This window comes from Porites lutea, chromosome 6 (assembly GCF_958299795.1).
Source record: "Porites lutea chromosome 6, jaPorLute2.1, whole genome shotgun sequence".
Classification (NCBI taxonomy): domain Eukaryota; kingdom Metazoa; phylum Cnidaria; class Anthozoa; order Scleractinia; family Poritidae; genus Porites; species Porites lutea.
This window is the reverse complement of record NC_133206.1, coordinates 13,547,272-13,564,414: the sequence shown is the minus strand read 5'-3', so window position 1 is coordinate 13,564,414 and position 17,143 is coordinate 13,547,272. Positions and strand designations below refer to the sequence as shown.

The window sequence follows — 17,143 nt, the reverse complement described above, 5'->3', positions numbered from 1 at the left end:
TAACCAGCACTTAAAGCTAAGGTAAACATTTTTTGTTCAAAATGAGAAGGCATTCTTGGTAAAAAATACTTTTTATTACATGTAAAGAACTTGTCTTGACAAATGGATGCCCTTCATATCACTCTTTCTACACAATTATTATTTGACTTGAAGTAACATCAAAATATTTACCGTAAATTATGTAAAAACTCTTCACATGCTTTCCAAAATATCAAAAAATTATTTTTAAACCACAGTCACCAGGAGACTATGTAACTTAACCTTACCCTATCTGCTTTTGGAGTCAAACAGGGCCTAGACTGCAACTCTGCCTGTGTTCTTGATCAGGTCAAGAACACATAAGCAGTCAAATAAAAGGTCAGCATTTAGGCTTCCCATGCGAATCTTACCCTACCCTTGAGAAACTTATTTTGGGGTTTAAGCGTATTGCAGTCTACACTGGACTGAGAGGGCTCATCCTTGGTGTAAGAACTTGTAAAAGTCATGAGACACATAACACAAAGGTAACAAAAAAAAGTCAAAACAATAGAGCCTGGGCAAACAAAAGGTTTGAAACAAAGAAAACGTTCACAGGTTCTAACACCAAGGTAAACCCACTAAGAACTCAAACCTGTTAACAACCTGATTTGTCGCAAAACAGGTTGCATGTTTTTTGTTGCCCATTTTACCATGCCTTTGAAAGCAACCTGTCCTTAGACGGTTCAAAGTCCCGATTTTTCTGAATGATCCACAAGATCGAAGACTTTGCATTATGGGTAGCTATCTTAGATGAGTGTCAAATCTACTTAGGTGGCGACACCTGCCTCCTCACTACATGTGAAACCAAGATGGCCTCCCATATCAGTAAGAAAAAGGGGGCTGTGAACAGTCTAAGCTGTCCCTGACTATTACAAGTCCTCACAGGTTTACATACAGCCTTAGTGACAACTGAAATTTCATGCCCAATCTCAAACATTGTCATGATCAAATTTTCAAAATGGTGCTACTTTGAAGAAAACCTCTATTGCATGCATGTGAAACTAAGAAAAACGACATTATTTGTTTGGTTTCTTCTTATTCTCATTGTTGTTTTAGTGAAGTGAATTAGACGGAGACTGCTGTTTGGGGTAGACTGTTGACCGGGGGTTGTCAGAATTTCCCATCCTGGGTTTTCCCAGCTGGGCAACATTTTACATTTTATATACACATCCAAGTCACATTTACTTTATACTCTATTATTTTTTGTTTGTTTGTTTGTTTGTTTTTCGTTAGTTTTTATTGACAGTGATGGTGGTAAAAATAGGGTTACTTAGTGTTGATAAGATACAGGGCTGTAACTAAACTTTGTGTTGCCATATCCTAGCAACAACCCTAAGCCTGGCTTGAACATTACTTCAATGGAGGGGATCCAGGAGGAGATGAATACGGAGAACTGCCAGGAATTAAACCATTTACATGTGGCTCAAGATCATTCCAAATTTCACCAACCTAAGGCAGGTAAGGAGAGAGAAGACGATTTCCATCAGTTGAGAGAGAAACAAACCAAATCTGCTGTTCACTTTGTCAAAATTATGCCTACCACTCATTGATGGTCACTTAAGTGAGGTGGTTACTTGCGAGAATCGCACCAAAGCGGGTGTCTTCCACAAAGAAGTCATAACACGTCTACTTTTTGACAGAAAATTTACTGCCAGCTATTTCTAAGTTATAGTATGTTTACATGTAGTTCCATGCTGTCATGAAAGATCTTCCTATACTCGGAGTGGCGTAGTACATACAGCAAACAAAGAGACCACATCATGTGTCAACTGGTTAGTTTAAAAACAATGGAAAACTGTACAATCCATCAGTCAAAAAAGTTATTGTGATCACTTATAAGAAGTCGGTTGTTTATGAGAGGTTCTAATTTTCCATGTAGGGCTTTGAATGGGAAAAGTTTGGTGTTTTGGATAGGTGGTCTCTTATGAGAGGTGGGCACACATGGAGATTCAACTGTACTATTTCTTTATTATTAGGTTGAATCTATGAGCGGGGCATATGTGTCCAAAAATCATGCAAGGCTCTAGAAAAATGCCTTCACTGACAATTGAAAACATATTAATTTTTCAGAAAAAAGTGGAAGGTTGGCAGGACCCAAACCCACCGATCCATAGAGGTATTTATTTATAGGATGTGAAAATAACTGCAAGGTGGTACAGACCAACTCCAAGCGCTTGTTCTCGAAACTGATCTTGATATTATTCCTTACAGAATTAGAGGAGAGAATTTGTTAAAAGATCAGAGTATTTTCCCTTAAGTTGTCATTTTCTTAATTCTCCTAACCTTTTCTCTTGATTATGTATTGACAATGTTAGAAGAAAATTGATGTTGGTCAGTCACTCTTGGGACATACAGGATCACAGTCAAACCAGGAAAACCGTGAACACCAGAAATATTTCTGGAATGTTATTTTGCTGCAAGAAAAAAGCCGATCAGGAGTGAAAAAACTAAACCACAAGCAAGAACATTAATTAGTTTGTGGTTTTGTCGCCAGTTCAGGTGTCTTGATCTTTGCTCACTATGACTGGTCATAACATAATAAACATTCCTGAGATATTTCAAGTGTTCACGGTTTTCCTGGTCGCACAGTAACAGAGAGATTCAAAAATAACACCTACCTCTTTGTGTCCTATGACTTGTGAGGCCACCATCTTCTGCAAGACAATCGCTAACATCTTCAAGTTTGCATGTACCAACTGTGTCTCCAACTGAAGACAGTGCAGCGAAAAATAGTTCCTGTTTTCCATATTACTTATGTCAGTTTCCTGTTCAACTATTTTTGATTCCAGCTGATCAACCTGGTCCTCCTGCCCTTTTGCCTGAGCTGCAATCTGACGTTTCTTAATTTGCTGCATTTTCTGAAGAGAGTTTTGATGGTCTTTTAACACTCCTTTTTCATGTCTTTCACAGAGCTCCTAAAAATGTCGGTCAAAAGAAAATAATATCATCACCATGTTCCATTCCAGATGTTGTTACAATAATGAGATTGCACACCAGATAATTTTTCAAGCTCTGCACTTTAACCCATTCACTCCTGGAGATTTTGCCGAAAAATGCGTTTTGAAGCTAGTCAAGTGGTTTTCTGGTCACTGTCATGCTATTAAGAGCTAAAACTTACCACAAACCCGTTTACACGTCGTGCACTTCACCGCCTTCTGACCCAGATGCAAAATATCAGCTTGCGAAGTTCGGGGATGCGCGAGCAGAAAGCAAAATTTCGAGATAGTTTTTGGGTTTAAAAGTGACACAGCAGTCTTGACTTTTACTTTTTGCTTTCTCTCCTCCCCACTTTTTTCGCTTTTCTTGCCTAATTTTTTTCTCTTGCTGGGCATTTAGTAGGCTTCATTTTGGTGGGAAGAGTTTCCAGGAAAGCTTTTAGGATCTTAGGATTAGGTGAAAGGAAAGGTAGGTGGGCAATGGAACAAGATTTTGATGCAGATTTTCAAGTCAATCTTACATGGTTTTTTGCCTTTTTCTCTGGTGTCCTTGACTGAATTGTGCTCATTCTGGTATGGTTTGAAAGATCTCTTCACTCTGCACAAGTTAGCAGACAAAGTTGTTCTTGACCATTAAAAGTGATGACGTCACAAGGGGTAGAAAGGACGTGGATCTGCACGGGCGGTCCAGGGGCAAATGGGTTAACACTTATAATACAATACAATAACCTTTATTTAATGTGGTCAATATTCTTAGCTAATTAGCTACTTTACAGACATGCCGCGAAAAATAAATATTTAACGACTTTCTATAACCTTGCTGTGATATTAAGCAGTAATTGTCTCATAATCATATTTCGCCAAAATGACCATTATACGACAAACAAGATAATAATCTGTTCATATTCTCCTTCAGCAGCACATTCGAAATTAAGATAATTATTATTATATATGATGAGGCCTTTAACTGCTGTTCTTAAAAATTAAAAAAACATTAAAAAATAAATGATATCTGAGCTGATCAACAGATCCCTGATGATGGCATTGATTGGCAAAAGCTCGGATTTCATTTTTATTTTTTATGAACTACAGTTAAAAGCCTCATTAGAACATTTTTTTTCTTTGAAACGAGAAAACAGATAAAGAACTCAGACAGAGCTTTTAAGTAATATTTCTACCATTATAATTACCCTGTAGCTGGAGGTCAGGTCTAACAGAAGGGCTAAATATTCAACTGCACCAGTGTCTTCTCTTTTAAACTGTGGACAAAACAGAAAAAGACAGGACTTAAGAGTATATTTAGAGCTAAGTAGCCAAGGGCTAAAAATTCCACCTATCAAAAGGAATTGTGTGACTACAATTTTTAAAAAATGAGCACTTTTTATCCTCTACTGTTCTTCAAACATTTCATCTGGGATTTTATCCACCTCACCAAATTAAGTATAAGTATAAAATAGTTCTTTATTTGACATGGGTGTAAAAGAAGTCATTATTTTGTGACAGACAAGCAAAAGACAATAATAGTAATAATAATAATGATAATAATTATAATTATTATTATTATTTTTATTAGTATTAGACAACATTAGATTAGTATTAGACAACATTAGAAATGTATTTAGTTCACAGCTTGAGAGTGTTTCACTTTTCACTGACATCACGCTCGCAACCGTGATTAAACTTGAAAAGTGTCCTGCAGTGTGTTAAACATGAATGAATGATATTTTGCAAAAGGTTACAGAGGTCCACCATTACAATGTAGGTGGTAATGTCCTGCGAATACAAATCATTTTAACACATACCCAACTCCCTCCTTTCTCTGAAAGCTTGGAGTAGTAAGACGTGATACCAGTGAAGCCGTGCTTGAGTGTACCCCAAGTGTTGTCATTACCACTTGCCCATACTGTTGTAGGGTGTGACTCATTGCTCATGGCCCTGAAAATAAGGGGACTCAAATGAAGAGCCTCTCTGTGGGTACCTGCGGACATTGTTTTCATTGCTCATTTTATAACAAATCAATAGTTTTCTCAGCAAAATTGTCACCTATTGAGAATTGTTTTACGTGGTAAAAAAACTTTCAAGCTCAAGCAACTGCCACAACAATGGAAAGAAGAGAATAAAAAAGCCACAGGTTAAAATAAGCAAAACAAAAACTCTGAACATGTATCAGAATTTTGGCAGTTTTCACACCTTCCAAGAAGGCAAAATAGCTGAACTAGCTACTGTCTCAAAAATGTAGCAAGATGAAACAAAAAAAAAAATTGACAATTTGAAGGATATCTACTAGATGCCTTAGTGAACTGGAACATAGTTTTGATATATTATCATGCTCGGCATTCTCAACCAACAATGCAAAATATCATCAAACTACAGTCAATAATCTCTAACAGGCATCCAGAGTTGATCCCTGCAGCAGTTCAGGCATTTTCAATGACTTTTTAAAGGAAGGGCATCTCTCAAAGATAGATGGCGCCAGTCCCATCTTATAAAGGGCAATGGGTGGGTCAGGTAAGTAAGTGTCTTACTGGTTAACAATGGTTTACAAAACTTACCGACTTTAAATACAACATTACTTGACAGAAAATTGAATCCACTTACACCAACAGGTTAATGGAAAGTCATAAGGAAGTAAGAAGTACAGGTTGCTTGGGGAAAGTCAACTTAAAAAAAAGGATCAGGCCTACAAATAATTTTTCTTTTCAGAGAGGACATTTTTTTTGTCTGACTAAGCTGCCATTTTTTGTCACACAAACCAGAAGAGTTGTTGGTCATGCTTAAGTCAAATGGAATTACTTCTAAGTACCACCAGTTTCAAAAATAATACATGAAGCACAGTCAACTCTAAGATGGAAACCTCTGGGACCAGCAATAAGTGTCTGTCTTATAAAGAGTCAAATAAGGGGAGTAAAGAAAGAAGGGGTGTGTCTGTTTTACCAAGGTGTCCATCTTATCGAGGCATCCATTGAGAGAGTTGACTATATTCATTGGCAATTTAATGATCTGACTGGTCATCATGTCTGACTGCATTAGGATTTTGTGGGACTAGACCAAATATGACTCAGTTATTGTCTGATTATCCACTCATTGTTATTTGCTGCTCTAATTACATTCATAAAATTAATACATGTGACAAATATTTTATTACTCACGTAAGCTCCTTGGCAAACTGAAGCATGTCAGAGGAAAAGGCTGTCAATTTACAAAAATAATAGTGAACAAACTTTCTCTAGTCAAATCATCTGACTTTATGAAATTCATTTTATACTTATTTAAAGCTGCTAAACATAATTCAAAAAATCAAATTGGTCAATGTTGGACTGTTAATCTTTGGAACAATTAGAATCTTTTCTTAAATTAAACCCATCTGGAAATATTCTTAAACGTTCCTTAAGGAGCCAGCTTTTAGATAATTTTGTAAATACTTCCTAGTTAAGTTTAAAAACATTGTAATTAGTAATTAGCTAACATTGTAATAAAACTATTAGCATTAGGTTAAGTGTTGTAATTAGTTACTATAAATAATGTAATATAATCATTGTTCCTGAAAAACCCCTTTGGGGAGGTAACAATAAAGTATGTACATAAAAAGTATGTATGTAATGTTGAAGTCATCACTTTGCTCTCAAATTTTCACAAATTAATAATTCTACACCTTATCGTAGAAAATGTAGCAAACAACTAACCTAGGACTCTAGCTGTCATCCTGTCAGCTACTTCCTTCAGCTTTTCTACGCTGTTGTGAATAGCCTGAATCTGCAGTCGACTGCTTTGAAAGCTGGCTTGTGTATCCATGGGAACTAGTTCCTGTCAATGTGAAAACATCTCTTGAAGATTTATTTTGCACATGATGACTCTTCTTTTGCTAGGGATTTATTACCGTGTCATTTCTTTGCGGACATTTGCGTGGAATAAGTGGACCTGACAAAGTGGTACAAGATTTTCACTCAAGTTTTCTAGTAAATATTACAACATTTTTTAGAGTGTTTTTATTGGCACTAATTGACTGATTTGTTCCAGGGTTTCAATAAAAACTGAAGTAGCGAGCAGGTTTGATTAGAGTAACCGACAGTATTAACAAAGGGCCATTAGTCCCCTTTTTCTGGCAGGTCTGGGGGCATGTTCATCCAGAAAATGTTTATTTTCCGAGCCCTAAAATATGATTTCCAACGTGCTAAACAATAGAGTGTATTTTCGTTCAAGAAAATGTAGCTTCCATTCAAGTTTTGATTTATCAGCCACACAATCAACTCCTTCGAGCAATTAAAACAGATGGCGATAATTCAATGACATACATTTGCACATGAGCAAATCCTGGGTAAATCTATGTAATATGGTGTGAAAAATTGACTGAAATACAGCATTGACATAACCAACTAACTAAAGCATACCATAAACCCAGTGGTTCTTTGTGATTTAGAAAACACATCATAATTGTATTTTCATTGAGATGTTAAGATATATTTTTTGTTTATGACATTATCAAAACACTATAGTTGCTTCTTCTTTTGCCGAAAAAGTAACCGACTTCTCTGAGCAAAGTAGCTGATGCATTTCGTCGGTCGTTTGGTTTATTGAAATCCCTGTTTGTTACCTTAAGCTAGTTATCAATGACCATAAAACTGATGTGGTGTAAGGAAGAACATTCCACACAGAAAGTTACAAGTGGTTTAGGTGTGAACAGTTTCAATGATATTTTTGAAACCCTTAACCTTACCTTTTTAACTCAATGATTAGTAACTTTTTATAAGTTTTCAACTGTGTTTTGTTACGTTGTGTTTAGGGTCTAAACATTTCAATGCCAACAACTCCACTTTCACAAAATCTACCTTAGCTTTGGAGGCGAGAGGACTTGACATAAATTCATCAGGCATTGATTTAAACTGATCCTTCATCTTCTGACCAATATCCTTCAGAAACAAAACACAGATTAACATCAGTTATTAAATAAATATCATTTTAAAGTGTTTGTTTTAAAACAAACTGCCAACTTAAAGGATACTGATGCTATATAAATATTTTATATTATTATTACAGTGAAACCTGTATTAAGCGGACACCCTTGGGGAATGCTGTAGTGTCCGCTTAATACAGGGTGTCCACCTAATAGGGGTTTCGCTAGATAAGGTCAAATGCCATTCAAATAAACAATGGACACGTTTAGAATAGTCCCAGAGACTATGACGATATACGTTTGCATTAATTTCTTTACCAAAGGGGACCAATTTGATCATAGTACCATAAACATAGATTGCAACTCAAATCTTGAAGAAATCAGATGAGTGAAACAAGCTCTATACAAACAAAACGAAATAGAAAATAGTACTTTACTGAGAAAATAATCAACTAAGTTCGTCAAGTTACGTTTTTTAATGTAAAAATCGAAAAATTTGTGGGTGGCAATTCGAGGCAATCTTTCACACTTCCGGTGTCTGACATGTTGGGTGGTAGAATTTAATTACCAGTGTCCGTTAGGTTGGCAACAATAGAAATGACCATTTCAGGTACTTTTTAGGTGTCCGCGTCCGCTTAATAAAGGTTTCATTTAAAGAAAATAAGGGAAATAAATTTGGGGACTTCGGCTACTGTCCTCTTAATAGAGGGTGTCCGCTTAATACAGCGTCCGCTTAACACAGGTTTCACTGTATTATTATTATTATTATTATTATTATTATTATTATTATTAATTATCGTCCAGATCTTCTTTTCCTAATCCAGTCCAAGTGCCTATATGTTCTAGAATTAACACTTGGTTTCGAGTCTGACCTTAACAACAATGCAGTGTGTAAGAAAGAAAAATATCTCAACTTGATAAACGAAATGAGTAGAAATTACAGATGTGTGAGATTTGTAAATCTCTCCATGAGCTCTCTTGGCACTTTCTCCAATGAATGCTCCACATTCTTAGACATGATGAATGACATTGGCATTGACAAAAAGCAGCAACTTTATATAATCAAGAAAATGATAAATATAGCCATTAGAGCAACATATTACATCTTTTGTTGTAGAAATAGGAACTGGGATAGCCCAGACTTGATGCAATTTTGATTTCTTTCCTTTGTTTTGCTTTTGTTTTTTTTTTTTTGGAATAATCCAGTCTCAAGCAGCATTTGTAAATTGCCTATACGTAGTGAGATTTACAATTGTACATCCAAAAACACAAATAAAGTTTCCATTTTTATTTAACTTGCTTACCCTTTTAGTGCAAATACACAGTTTTTTTTAGTTTTTGGCAATTTAACACAAGAGAAATTTTCAGCTAGTTTTAGAACTAGACAAAAAAAGGCTTAGAGTACTTTTAAATATACTTTCTTCAATCCTGTTCTTTTCACTAGACTTGTCAATAGTTAAACTCATTCTGTCCCAAGAAGAGGCAATGATTAGAGAGAAGCATTTTAGGTTCACAGTTTTCTTGGTAAACTGTTTTACAGTAAGAAAGACAAAAAACAAAACAATCAAAATTTTTCTTAGAAATGAGTCAAGGTTACTTACAGAGCCCTTGACTGTGAGAAAAAAGTTTACAATTCTGTCTTCACAAAGCACAGGATGTCGTACAACAAGTGTCAGAAACCGTTTCAAGGCTCTTTTTCTGGCCTCGATAAACTCTTTACTACCTGTAAGAAAAACAAAGAGCACAGGCTATTTTTTAAAACAAGGGTTGTAACATGGCCAATGTCCTAGAATTAATCCTTAAAACACTGGTGTGAAGCTTTGACTCTTGATTCCATTTTAGCCAAAAAAAGTGCCTAAAATTAGTCCAGAACACTGCAATGTATTACAGCAATGCTCACTAATTCTCTCCATCCCAACAAATTACAGTTGAATCCTACTGGTTTCCCTTATTGGTATTTTGCTTCTCACATGTGGTATAATTCTATGAGACAGGGTCTACATGACTTACAAAATGCACCTGTAAGGCTTAAATAATAAACATGAAGTGATCAAATCAGCTGGGAAATTATTGTACTACAAGTGAAAGTCAGCACATTTACATGTAACAACTCTTTCTTCCATTTTGCATTTTCATTTTTTGTATGAGTTGGTCATTATCTCACTGCAATGTAAAAAAACTCTTTACAAGGTGAACATTTAAAAAACTCATTAATCTGGTAAGGTTTTTATGGGAACTTTAAGGAACAGAGTGTCATTAAGGGGCGTTACCTGTAACACCTGTTACGGCTGAGCTCACTTGATGTTATGAGTGATGGAAGTGGAAAGCTAACTAAACACCATAAATTTTATGTGAGATGTTACGGGTGATTCTTCATTTGCTACGCCTGCTTCAAAATAAACATTCAAAAAACTTAATCACAACCCTGATTTCATTTAATAAACTGGACAGTCACAAAAGAGAATGATGAAATCTTAAGAACCTACCACCCATGAGCTTCTTAGGAGGAAGTGTAGGGATAAGACGATATGGAAACCGCAATAACAGCATGTCATGGAATGCAACAAAGTCATTGTAACGTCGATTGACAGTACAGTTATGCCTCTGAAACAAAAAGAGTGTATTGGACAATACTACCATCAGTAAAATTAGCAAGTTTTGAAAACCATTATTTTTGTGCATCAGCTTCTTGATCGGAGAAAATGGTTCATGGCGCACTTGTTCTTACATGTACAAGGCCAAGGCTTGGCCTGTAAGTTGACCGAGAAGGTACTATAAGGGAAATGGTCAAAACGTTTGTATACAGCCTGAATCCACCACTCTACAGAAAGATTGGTGATGTCTCTGCATGACCCCTTGCACATCAAAAAATGATGGTTTCTCATAAGCATAGCTTACTCTCTTATTCTAGCAAAGCTATAATATTTCAATGCTCCAGTGCAGTTTGTCACACAATGAAAATTTTATGCACACAAGATATTTCAGTCTTATCTCAGATTTTCCCACCAAAAATATTTTGTCCATCACACTCATCAAATGGCCAATGTGGCATGTCCTCTATAGCCCTGCCACCCTTATTCAAGAGAAGTCCTCATCGAGTACAACTTTCTACTCTGTATTTTGATTGACAATCAAATATTCCAGTTTTTTCTTCTTTGAAATTAGTGAAACTACGTTAAAACCATTCATCTAAAGTACCACCAGAGTTTCTGGTACCACTTAAAGGTCTTTTACTAGTTGTAATCTCTGTCACTCCTTCACTTTCTGTTTCAAATCAAAACACAGAACAGAATAAAAAATCATAATAATCATTATTGACGGCATATTTCCTCTTCCTCACCTTACTGGAGACATGATATTCATTGTGTTTCAAGATGATTCCCTTCTTTTCTGGTACAAGCTCAACATTAACTGTATCTAGACCAACAAGTTCATCATAGTTATATCCCAGTACATTGGGGTTGTTTTCACGTCTCTGTCGCACACTGAGAGTTTTCAAATCAGACAAGTCTCCCAATGAAGGCTTTGGTAACTCTGCAGGTAAAATAAAAAATGATGATGATAAAGTAAAATAAAAATAATAAAAAAAATAATAATAAAACAGATATACCTGATTCAATAAAACAAAAATAATAATAATAATAATAATAATAATAATAATAATAATAATAATAATAATAATAATTCAAAGTAGACAGACTGCAAATTATCTAAGTTGCTAAAAAATATATATCTACGTGTCGCAACTGTTCATCAGTAGGATGCCTAAAATGCATGCAATTCCACAATTGGTTTCGGCTCCATTAAATCCTACCCCAATTGCAGAACATACACTTTATTTAAAGAGGGCAGCACAGAATAGTTACAGACACTAGTAAACTTGTAGCCATCTAACAAATAAAGGTTGCTTTGGCAGCAGATCATTGGCAATTGGTCATATGGAACTCACTGTAATGATTTGCTCGAGTGACCGACAAACAATAGCTTCCTGGGCTGAGTTGTTCAAAACTGGGTTAAGATAACCCAGGGTTAGTGTGAGATTTGCATTCAGATTTAAAAGCTTAAAAAGCATTTCAGTTTTAATTCTTTTTGTATACAAGTTGATGATAAGAAGCTCTAAAAATAAAAGAGAAAATTATCTGAGAAAATGCTTTTGAACACAAGAAATAGAAACGCGGGTTAAATTTAACCCTGGGTTAAGTGCTAATTGGCCTTCGAACAACTGGGCCCTGGTATATAATTGCCTATTGCCCAAAGCAACTGTCATTTGAATCAGGTATATAGGGTATGTAGGTGACTCAAGCAATTTCCAGTGGCCCTTGGAAACTAACTGATGCCTTTGGGTGATGAAAAAAAACTCAGCTCAAAACTCATTAGTTAGATACCTGTAATGTGTATAAAATAATGAGTTACAGACATGCCATTCCTTTACCTGTATCAATAAATTGTTCCAGTGCTTTGTCAGATATACTTTTTCCTTGCTGTGCAAGAGCTGTTAATGCCAGTGCTTTGTACAAGCCATCTCTTGTTACATACCCATCTTGCCTAGGATCCACAGCCTCCCAAATCTATAATAAAATATATTACCAGGGTGCAAAGAAAGTCAGTTTTTACAGCCTGCCATTCGGGCAAGCTGTAGCTAGCATGTACTAGCCCACAAGTCATTTAAGCTAACCCGAAAACCCTTTTTGATTAGCAGGATTGATTACAATCCTTCTGTAATTTGAATTTCCCCTCAAAGCAGCACTTGCCCGTCGGGCAAGTTAAGAACAAAAGTCACTGGCCCGACAGCAAAATCCACTAGCCCCGAGCTATCGGACACGACTTTCTTTGCACGCTGTTACTATAAAGATAAATAAATGAACAAAAAATCATTTATACTATGACTATTATTATTCTCGCTCTCAGAGGGTCCGAAATCAAAGTTTAATAACTGTATCAATGAAAGTTAGGGACCCAAAAAAAGCAGAGGCTTCCACTTTTGGCAGCCAGCCTCTAGACTGAATAATGCCACCATGGCTGGCAGAACCCAGGGTTGGAAACAAAAATTTTGGAGTACTTGCCATCAAGGCCAGTGACATTCAAATTGCACAGAACCCAGGGTTGGAAACTAAAATTTTGGAGTACTTGCCATCAAGGCCAGTGACATTCAAATTGCACTCCCCCAGATCAGTTTTGACTTGCTCAAAGTCTCCTCCGTAAAAAAATTGCCCTCTCCTTACTGCATGGAAGTTCACTCACCGTCCCCTTAATTCCAGCAAACAATGTCAACACACTTGTGTACCTCAAGGAAAGTGTTGAAATTATCACCAAAAGCAGTGGAAAAGAACTGTTTACCCGCGTTTTGAAGCTCAGTAGACAACGCAGTGTATTTAATGACCGGAGGTATTACTTTGTACGAGTTCATCCTTCATGTAACAATCATCAAAGCAGAGGCCATTTTGTCTATGAACCGTTTTTAAAAAATACCAACCAGTGTTGACGGACTTTTTAGAATGGTAAGCTTTTGGCTTGAGGATTACTTCCAAGTGGAAAGTGAAAAGTGACGTTAATTTGGAACAAATATACTGTGTATATGAAAACTGTACTCGCCAAAAAGGGCTAGTGATCCTTGATTTGTACTCGCCAGACCATTTTGAAACTTGCCTGGGTGAGCGCCAATGTCCAATCCTGACAACCACACAACCAAACCATGAGACCAAGCCATTTAGAAGACAAAATTTCTATTACGTTTTTGGGTTTACCTCAAGTGACACTAAGTCTTAATTTCGACCTTTTGCTTTCTCTCTTCCCCACTTCTTTCGAGTGTAAAGTATCAATGAGTCAAATGAGTCAATGAGTCATGAGTCATGAGTCAATGAGTCAAGGAGTCTGATCTGAAAAAATAAAAGTTTCAGTAGAAAGAATAAAATTAAGCATTACATTTACTTATTTTGTCTACTTCCTTCATTGCTGCCTGCACTCGCAAGGCCCATTTCTGACATGAAATCTCTTCCTCGGCTGTTTCTTAGCATTTCCCAGGCCCTGCCACGTAGCAGAAGCGAATAATAAGCTAGCCTAAATTTTGTGAGTGCTACCAAAGAAAGTCTTTAATTCCCTTTGAACACAGCACTTAAAGTAAACAGTAAATTGAGATATATAAACCTGTTATGGAATTACTTAGAGCTCAAAGACTCAAATCTGGGAATACTCGTTCTTTGACATTCGTTGTGTTGATGTTTGGGCTCGGTTTGAAGTAGAAAATCGGTCACAAGTGCGAAGGAAGGTTCTTTTTTTATATCTGTATCGCTATGTTACTCATTAGCTTGTCATTCTGGTGTAAAGATAAGTATTCCGGGAAGTAGTCATTAGGTCTTAGCGAGGAAACAGGGGGAATACAATGTTCTTTCATACCGTGGACTGCTGTGGATCATGAACACACTAAAGACGATCCAGGACAGAAAATTTATGTGTTAAAGCGTCCGCTGCAACAATCAATAGCAGAGTACTTTTCAGTAGACAATCTTCCCAATGTAGTTCACTACTTTTTCCAATCAGTTTTACTTGCCTATGCTACGAGATGAACAAATTATATTGTAATTTGCCCAAGGAGGGGTATGAAACAGCGAGTCGGACAGTTGTACACAGTCAGTGTTTGTTATTAGAAAAATACAGTGTACGATTAATTATTATTGAGGTATTACCGTATACCCATTGTAATTTTAAATAGCTTTCAAGGCTCGTTGATTGATTAAAATCTTTGGGCATTCATTATTTACATTAGCTCGCCTGTTTAACACTTGTGCATCAACTAATATGAACAACCTTGGGGCAGCACTTCACTTCTGGTATGAAACCTCTAGTAGTATGGATTGTCTGATGGTTTAAATGGTTCTTAAACGGTGTCTGGGAAGGCTATTCTTCGGGGCATGCACGTAGTAATAGCAGCAGGGCCTGGGATACTGCTAACAAACAGCCCAGGTTGAGATTTCATGTCAGAAGTAGGCCTTGCAAGTGCAGGCAGCAATGAAGCAAGTCGACAAAATAAATAAAAGTAATGCCTATTTTATTGGTTCTATGGACACTTTTATTGTTTTAAGATCTGACTCATTGACTCATTGACTCATGACTCATGACTCATTGACGCATTTGACCCAGAAAACATTCGTTCTCACTTCTTTCACTTTTCTTGCCCCATTTTTTCCTTTTTCTTTCATTTGCTCGGATTTTCTATGCTTAATTTTGGCTAGAAAAGTCTTTGGAAAAACAGCTGTTATAATCGTATTCAAGATTAGATTTATGCAAGTGTAGTTGAGTGGTGGAAAAAGAATTTCATTGAAATTTTGAATCAACTTTAGCCTGTGTAGCTGGCAGTATTGTGTAGTAGTCAAGTGAGATTTAGCGGCGGAGCCGTTGTAATATAGTCGAGTGAGATTTGATGGCGGAGCCGTCACGAGCGGTGAAGCCGCAAGAAATACCGCCTGCCAGAGAACCATGATTTTTCGAATGCCGCCCACTTAAATCACGTTAGCTGATCCCAATTAAATCAGCCAATCAAAGAGAAACCTGCAATTTGAAACTTCCGATTATTTTCGCGCGAGACAGTTTAGAAATAAGCGTTGACAGGCTAAACACGACTCCTAAGCTCATGCCAATGTGAAACGTGACCTTGTGAGTTTGCTTGAACAGAGGTTTTTTTTATTTTCTCAGCTCTCGCTCGAAGGTTACTAGCACTACACAGTGCATGCATCATTCTAAACTTTGACTGAGTAATTCTTTTTTTGCAACACTAGGCTTAACATTAAAAGGTCATGAAGCTGGTTTGTTACATGCATACTGAGTAACCATTTCCGGTGGTTTATTCTTCTGTAGGTGTTCCTGATAGGATTTGATCTCAGATGCAGTTGTAAAGTGTTTTAATTTTCTTTGACCCTTGTTTCTTACGGCTAAATTAAGACAATTCCAGCGCTGTGAAGTTTAAAGACGTCATTTCGGCAATTTGGTCATCAATTATGCTCTTTCTAAAGCGGAAATCACAATCACTTTACATGTACATCTTTTCCAGTTTGCCATCTGCTCCCTAAATTGGGAAATATACGCGAAGGCTCATCTAACATGATTGACATATGTATGGCCCTCGACCAATCCGTTTCCCCGCACACTGGTGTGCGGACCATTCAAAATACCAGGGTTTTCTGGCAGGCGGTATTTCAACCGCCTTGTCCCTACTCCTTTTTTTTGGAACACAGCTCCGCCGCCAAAACTTTAATCTCGCACCCACACAAAAAAAAAATACCGCCAGCTACGCAGGCTACATCAACTTTAGATAGTTTTTTTGCATTTTTCTCTAGCGTGTTTGATTTCATTGTGCTCATTCTGGTTTGAAAAATTTCTTCCCCCCACACAAGTTAGGTGTTAAAGCTGTCCACATCAGTTAAAACTGATGATGTCACAAGTAGTACGAGGGACAGGGATCAGTAAAGATGGTTCGGGTGTAATTGGCTTAAGTAGACCCCACATCCTGCCGAGACCCATACCGTCTAATTAGTAATCATTTCATGTAAAACAGGTGCAGTCAAAAAATAATGATCTGAAAATGTATTTATCAGCTTGATTATAGAGTTATTAGCGACTGGACCTGTCAAAGATCGTTATTAGCAGCGCCTAAATATGTCATTAAATACCAATACCTCGTGTTTGTATGCTTATTTACAAGTACGCATCGCGCATGTAATTTCAGGAAATGCAGGAATGAAAACAAACAAAAATATATTCACTGAATACTTTTAAGGAATCATAACGGCACTGATCAAGCGCAGATAAACAACAATCTCCAAAACAAAAAGCAAAGTCAGATGACGCGAATGTATTTGCGAGTACTGCGAGCGGAACAACTTTTTCCCTGTCTGAGACCAACGAGTGCGCGCCTGCTCCCCAGCTGGGAGAGGGTTCTTGGAACGTCGACCCCTGCCTTTCACCAACTTACTTAAGTCAGCCAATTGCCTTCACATTATACTTTAAGAACTCCTTAAAACTCACCTGGCTCAGAGACTGTTTGGGAAGACTTGACTTTACCAAGATCTTCACGAACATGTCGCGCTCGATTCTCTCCTCTTGGTTCGGGCATGCTATCTGATAAACTTCCCGATAGTAGGCGGGCACGGAACCTGCAGATTAAACCACAGAAATTTTAAGCAATAAAATTTGAACCAAGAACTACTTTTTAAACTGCAAATTTCTTTGCATTCCGTAATAAATTGAATCGAAAGACAACAGTTATTTCACACAGTACTTACCAAAGCTCAATGCAGCCGCCATG

General features: G+C 36.9%; 1 protein-coding gene across 1 annotated transcript; it reads right to left on the bottom strand.

Annotated features, from left to right (window-relative positions):
- Nucleotides 1-52: 52 nt before the first annotated feature.
- LOC140941037 (sorting nexin-8-like) lies at nucleotides 53-17,142 on the bottom strand. The gene is made up of 13 exons (XM_073389986.1): nucleotides 17,121-17,142; nucleotides 16,864-16,991; nucleotides 12,278-12,413; nucleotides 11,186-11,379; nucleotides 10,332-10,449; nucleotides 9,447-9,568; nucleotides 7,781-7,861; nucleotides 6,638-6,758; nucleotides 6,104-6,143; nucleotides 4,757-4,889; nucleotides 4,145-4,213; nucleotides 2,637-2,933; nucleotides 53-1,467 (listed from the first exon to the last, which is right to left on the bottom strand). Exons 1-13 carry the CDS (start codon nucleotides 17,140-17,142, stop codon nucleotides 1,369-1,371), a joined length of 1,560 nt encoding a protein of 519 aa, XP_073246087.1. The 3' UTR covers nucleotides 53-1,368.
- Between the last annotated feature and the right edge of the window lies 1 nt (nucleotide 17,143).

Coding starts and splice junctions, on each gene's coding strand:
- LOC140941037 (XM_073389986.1), bottom strand. CDS start 17,142: ATGGCGGCTGCATTGAGCTTTG. Junction 12,414..16,863: donor CCAAACAGTCTCTGAGCCAG/GTGAGTTTTAAG, acceptor ATTTTATTATAG/ATTTGGGAGGCTGTGGATCC. Junction 6,144..6,637: donor GATGACAGCTAGAGTCCTAG/GTTAGTTGTTTG, acceptor GTAAATTGACAG/CCTTTTCCTCTGACATGCTT.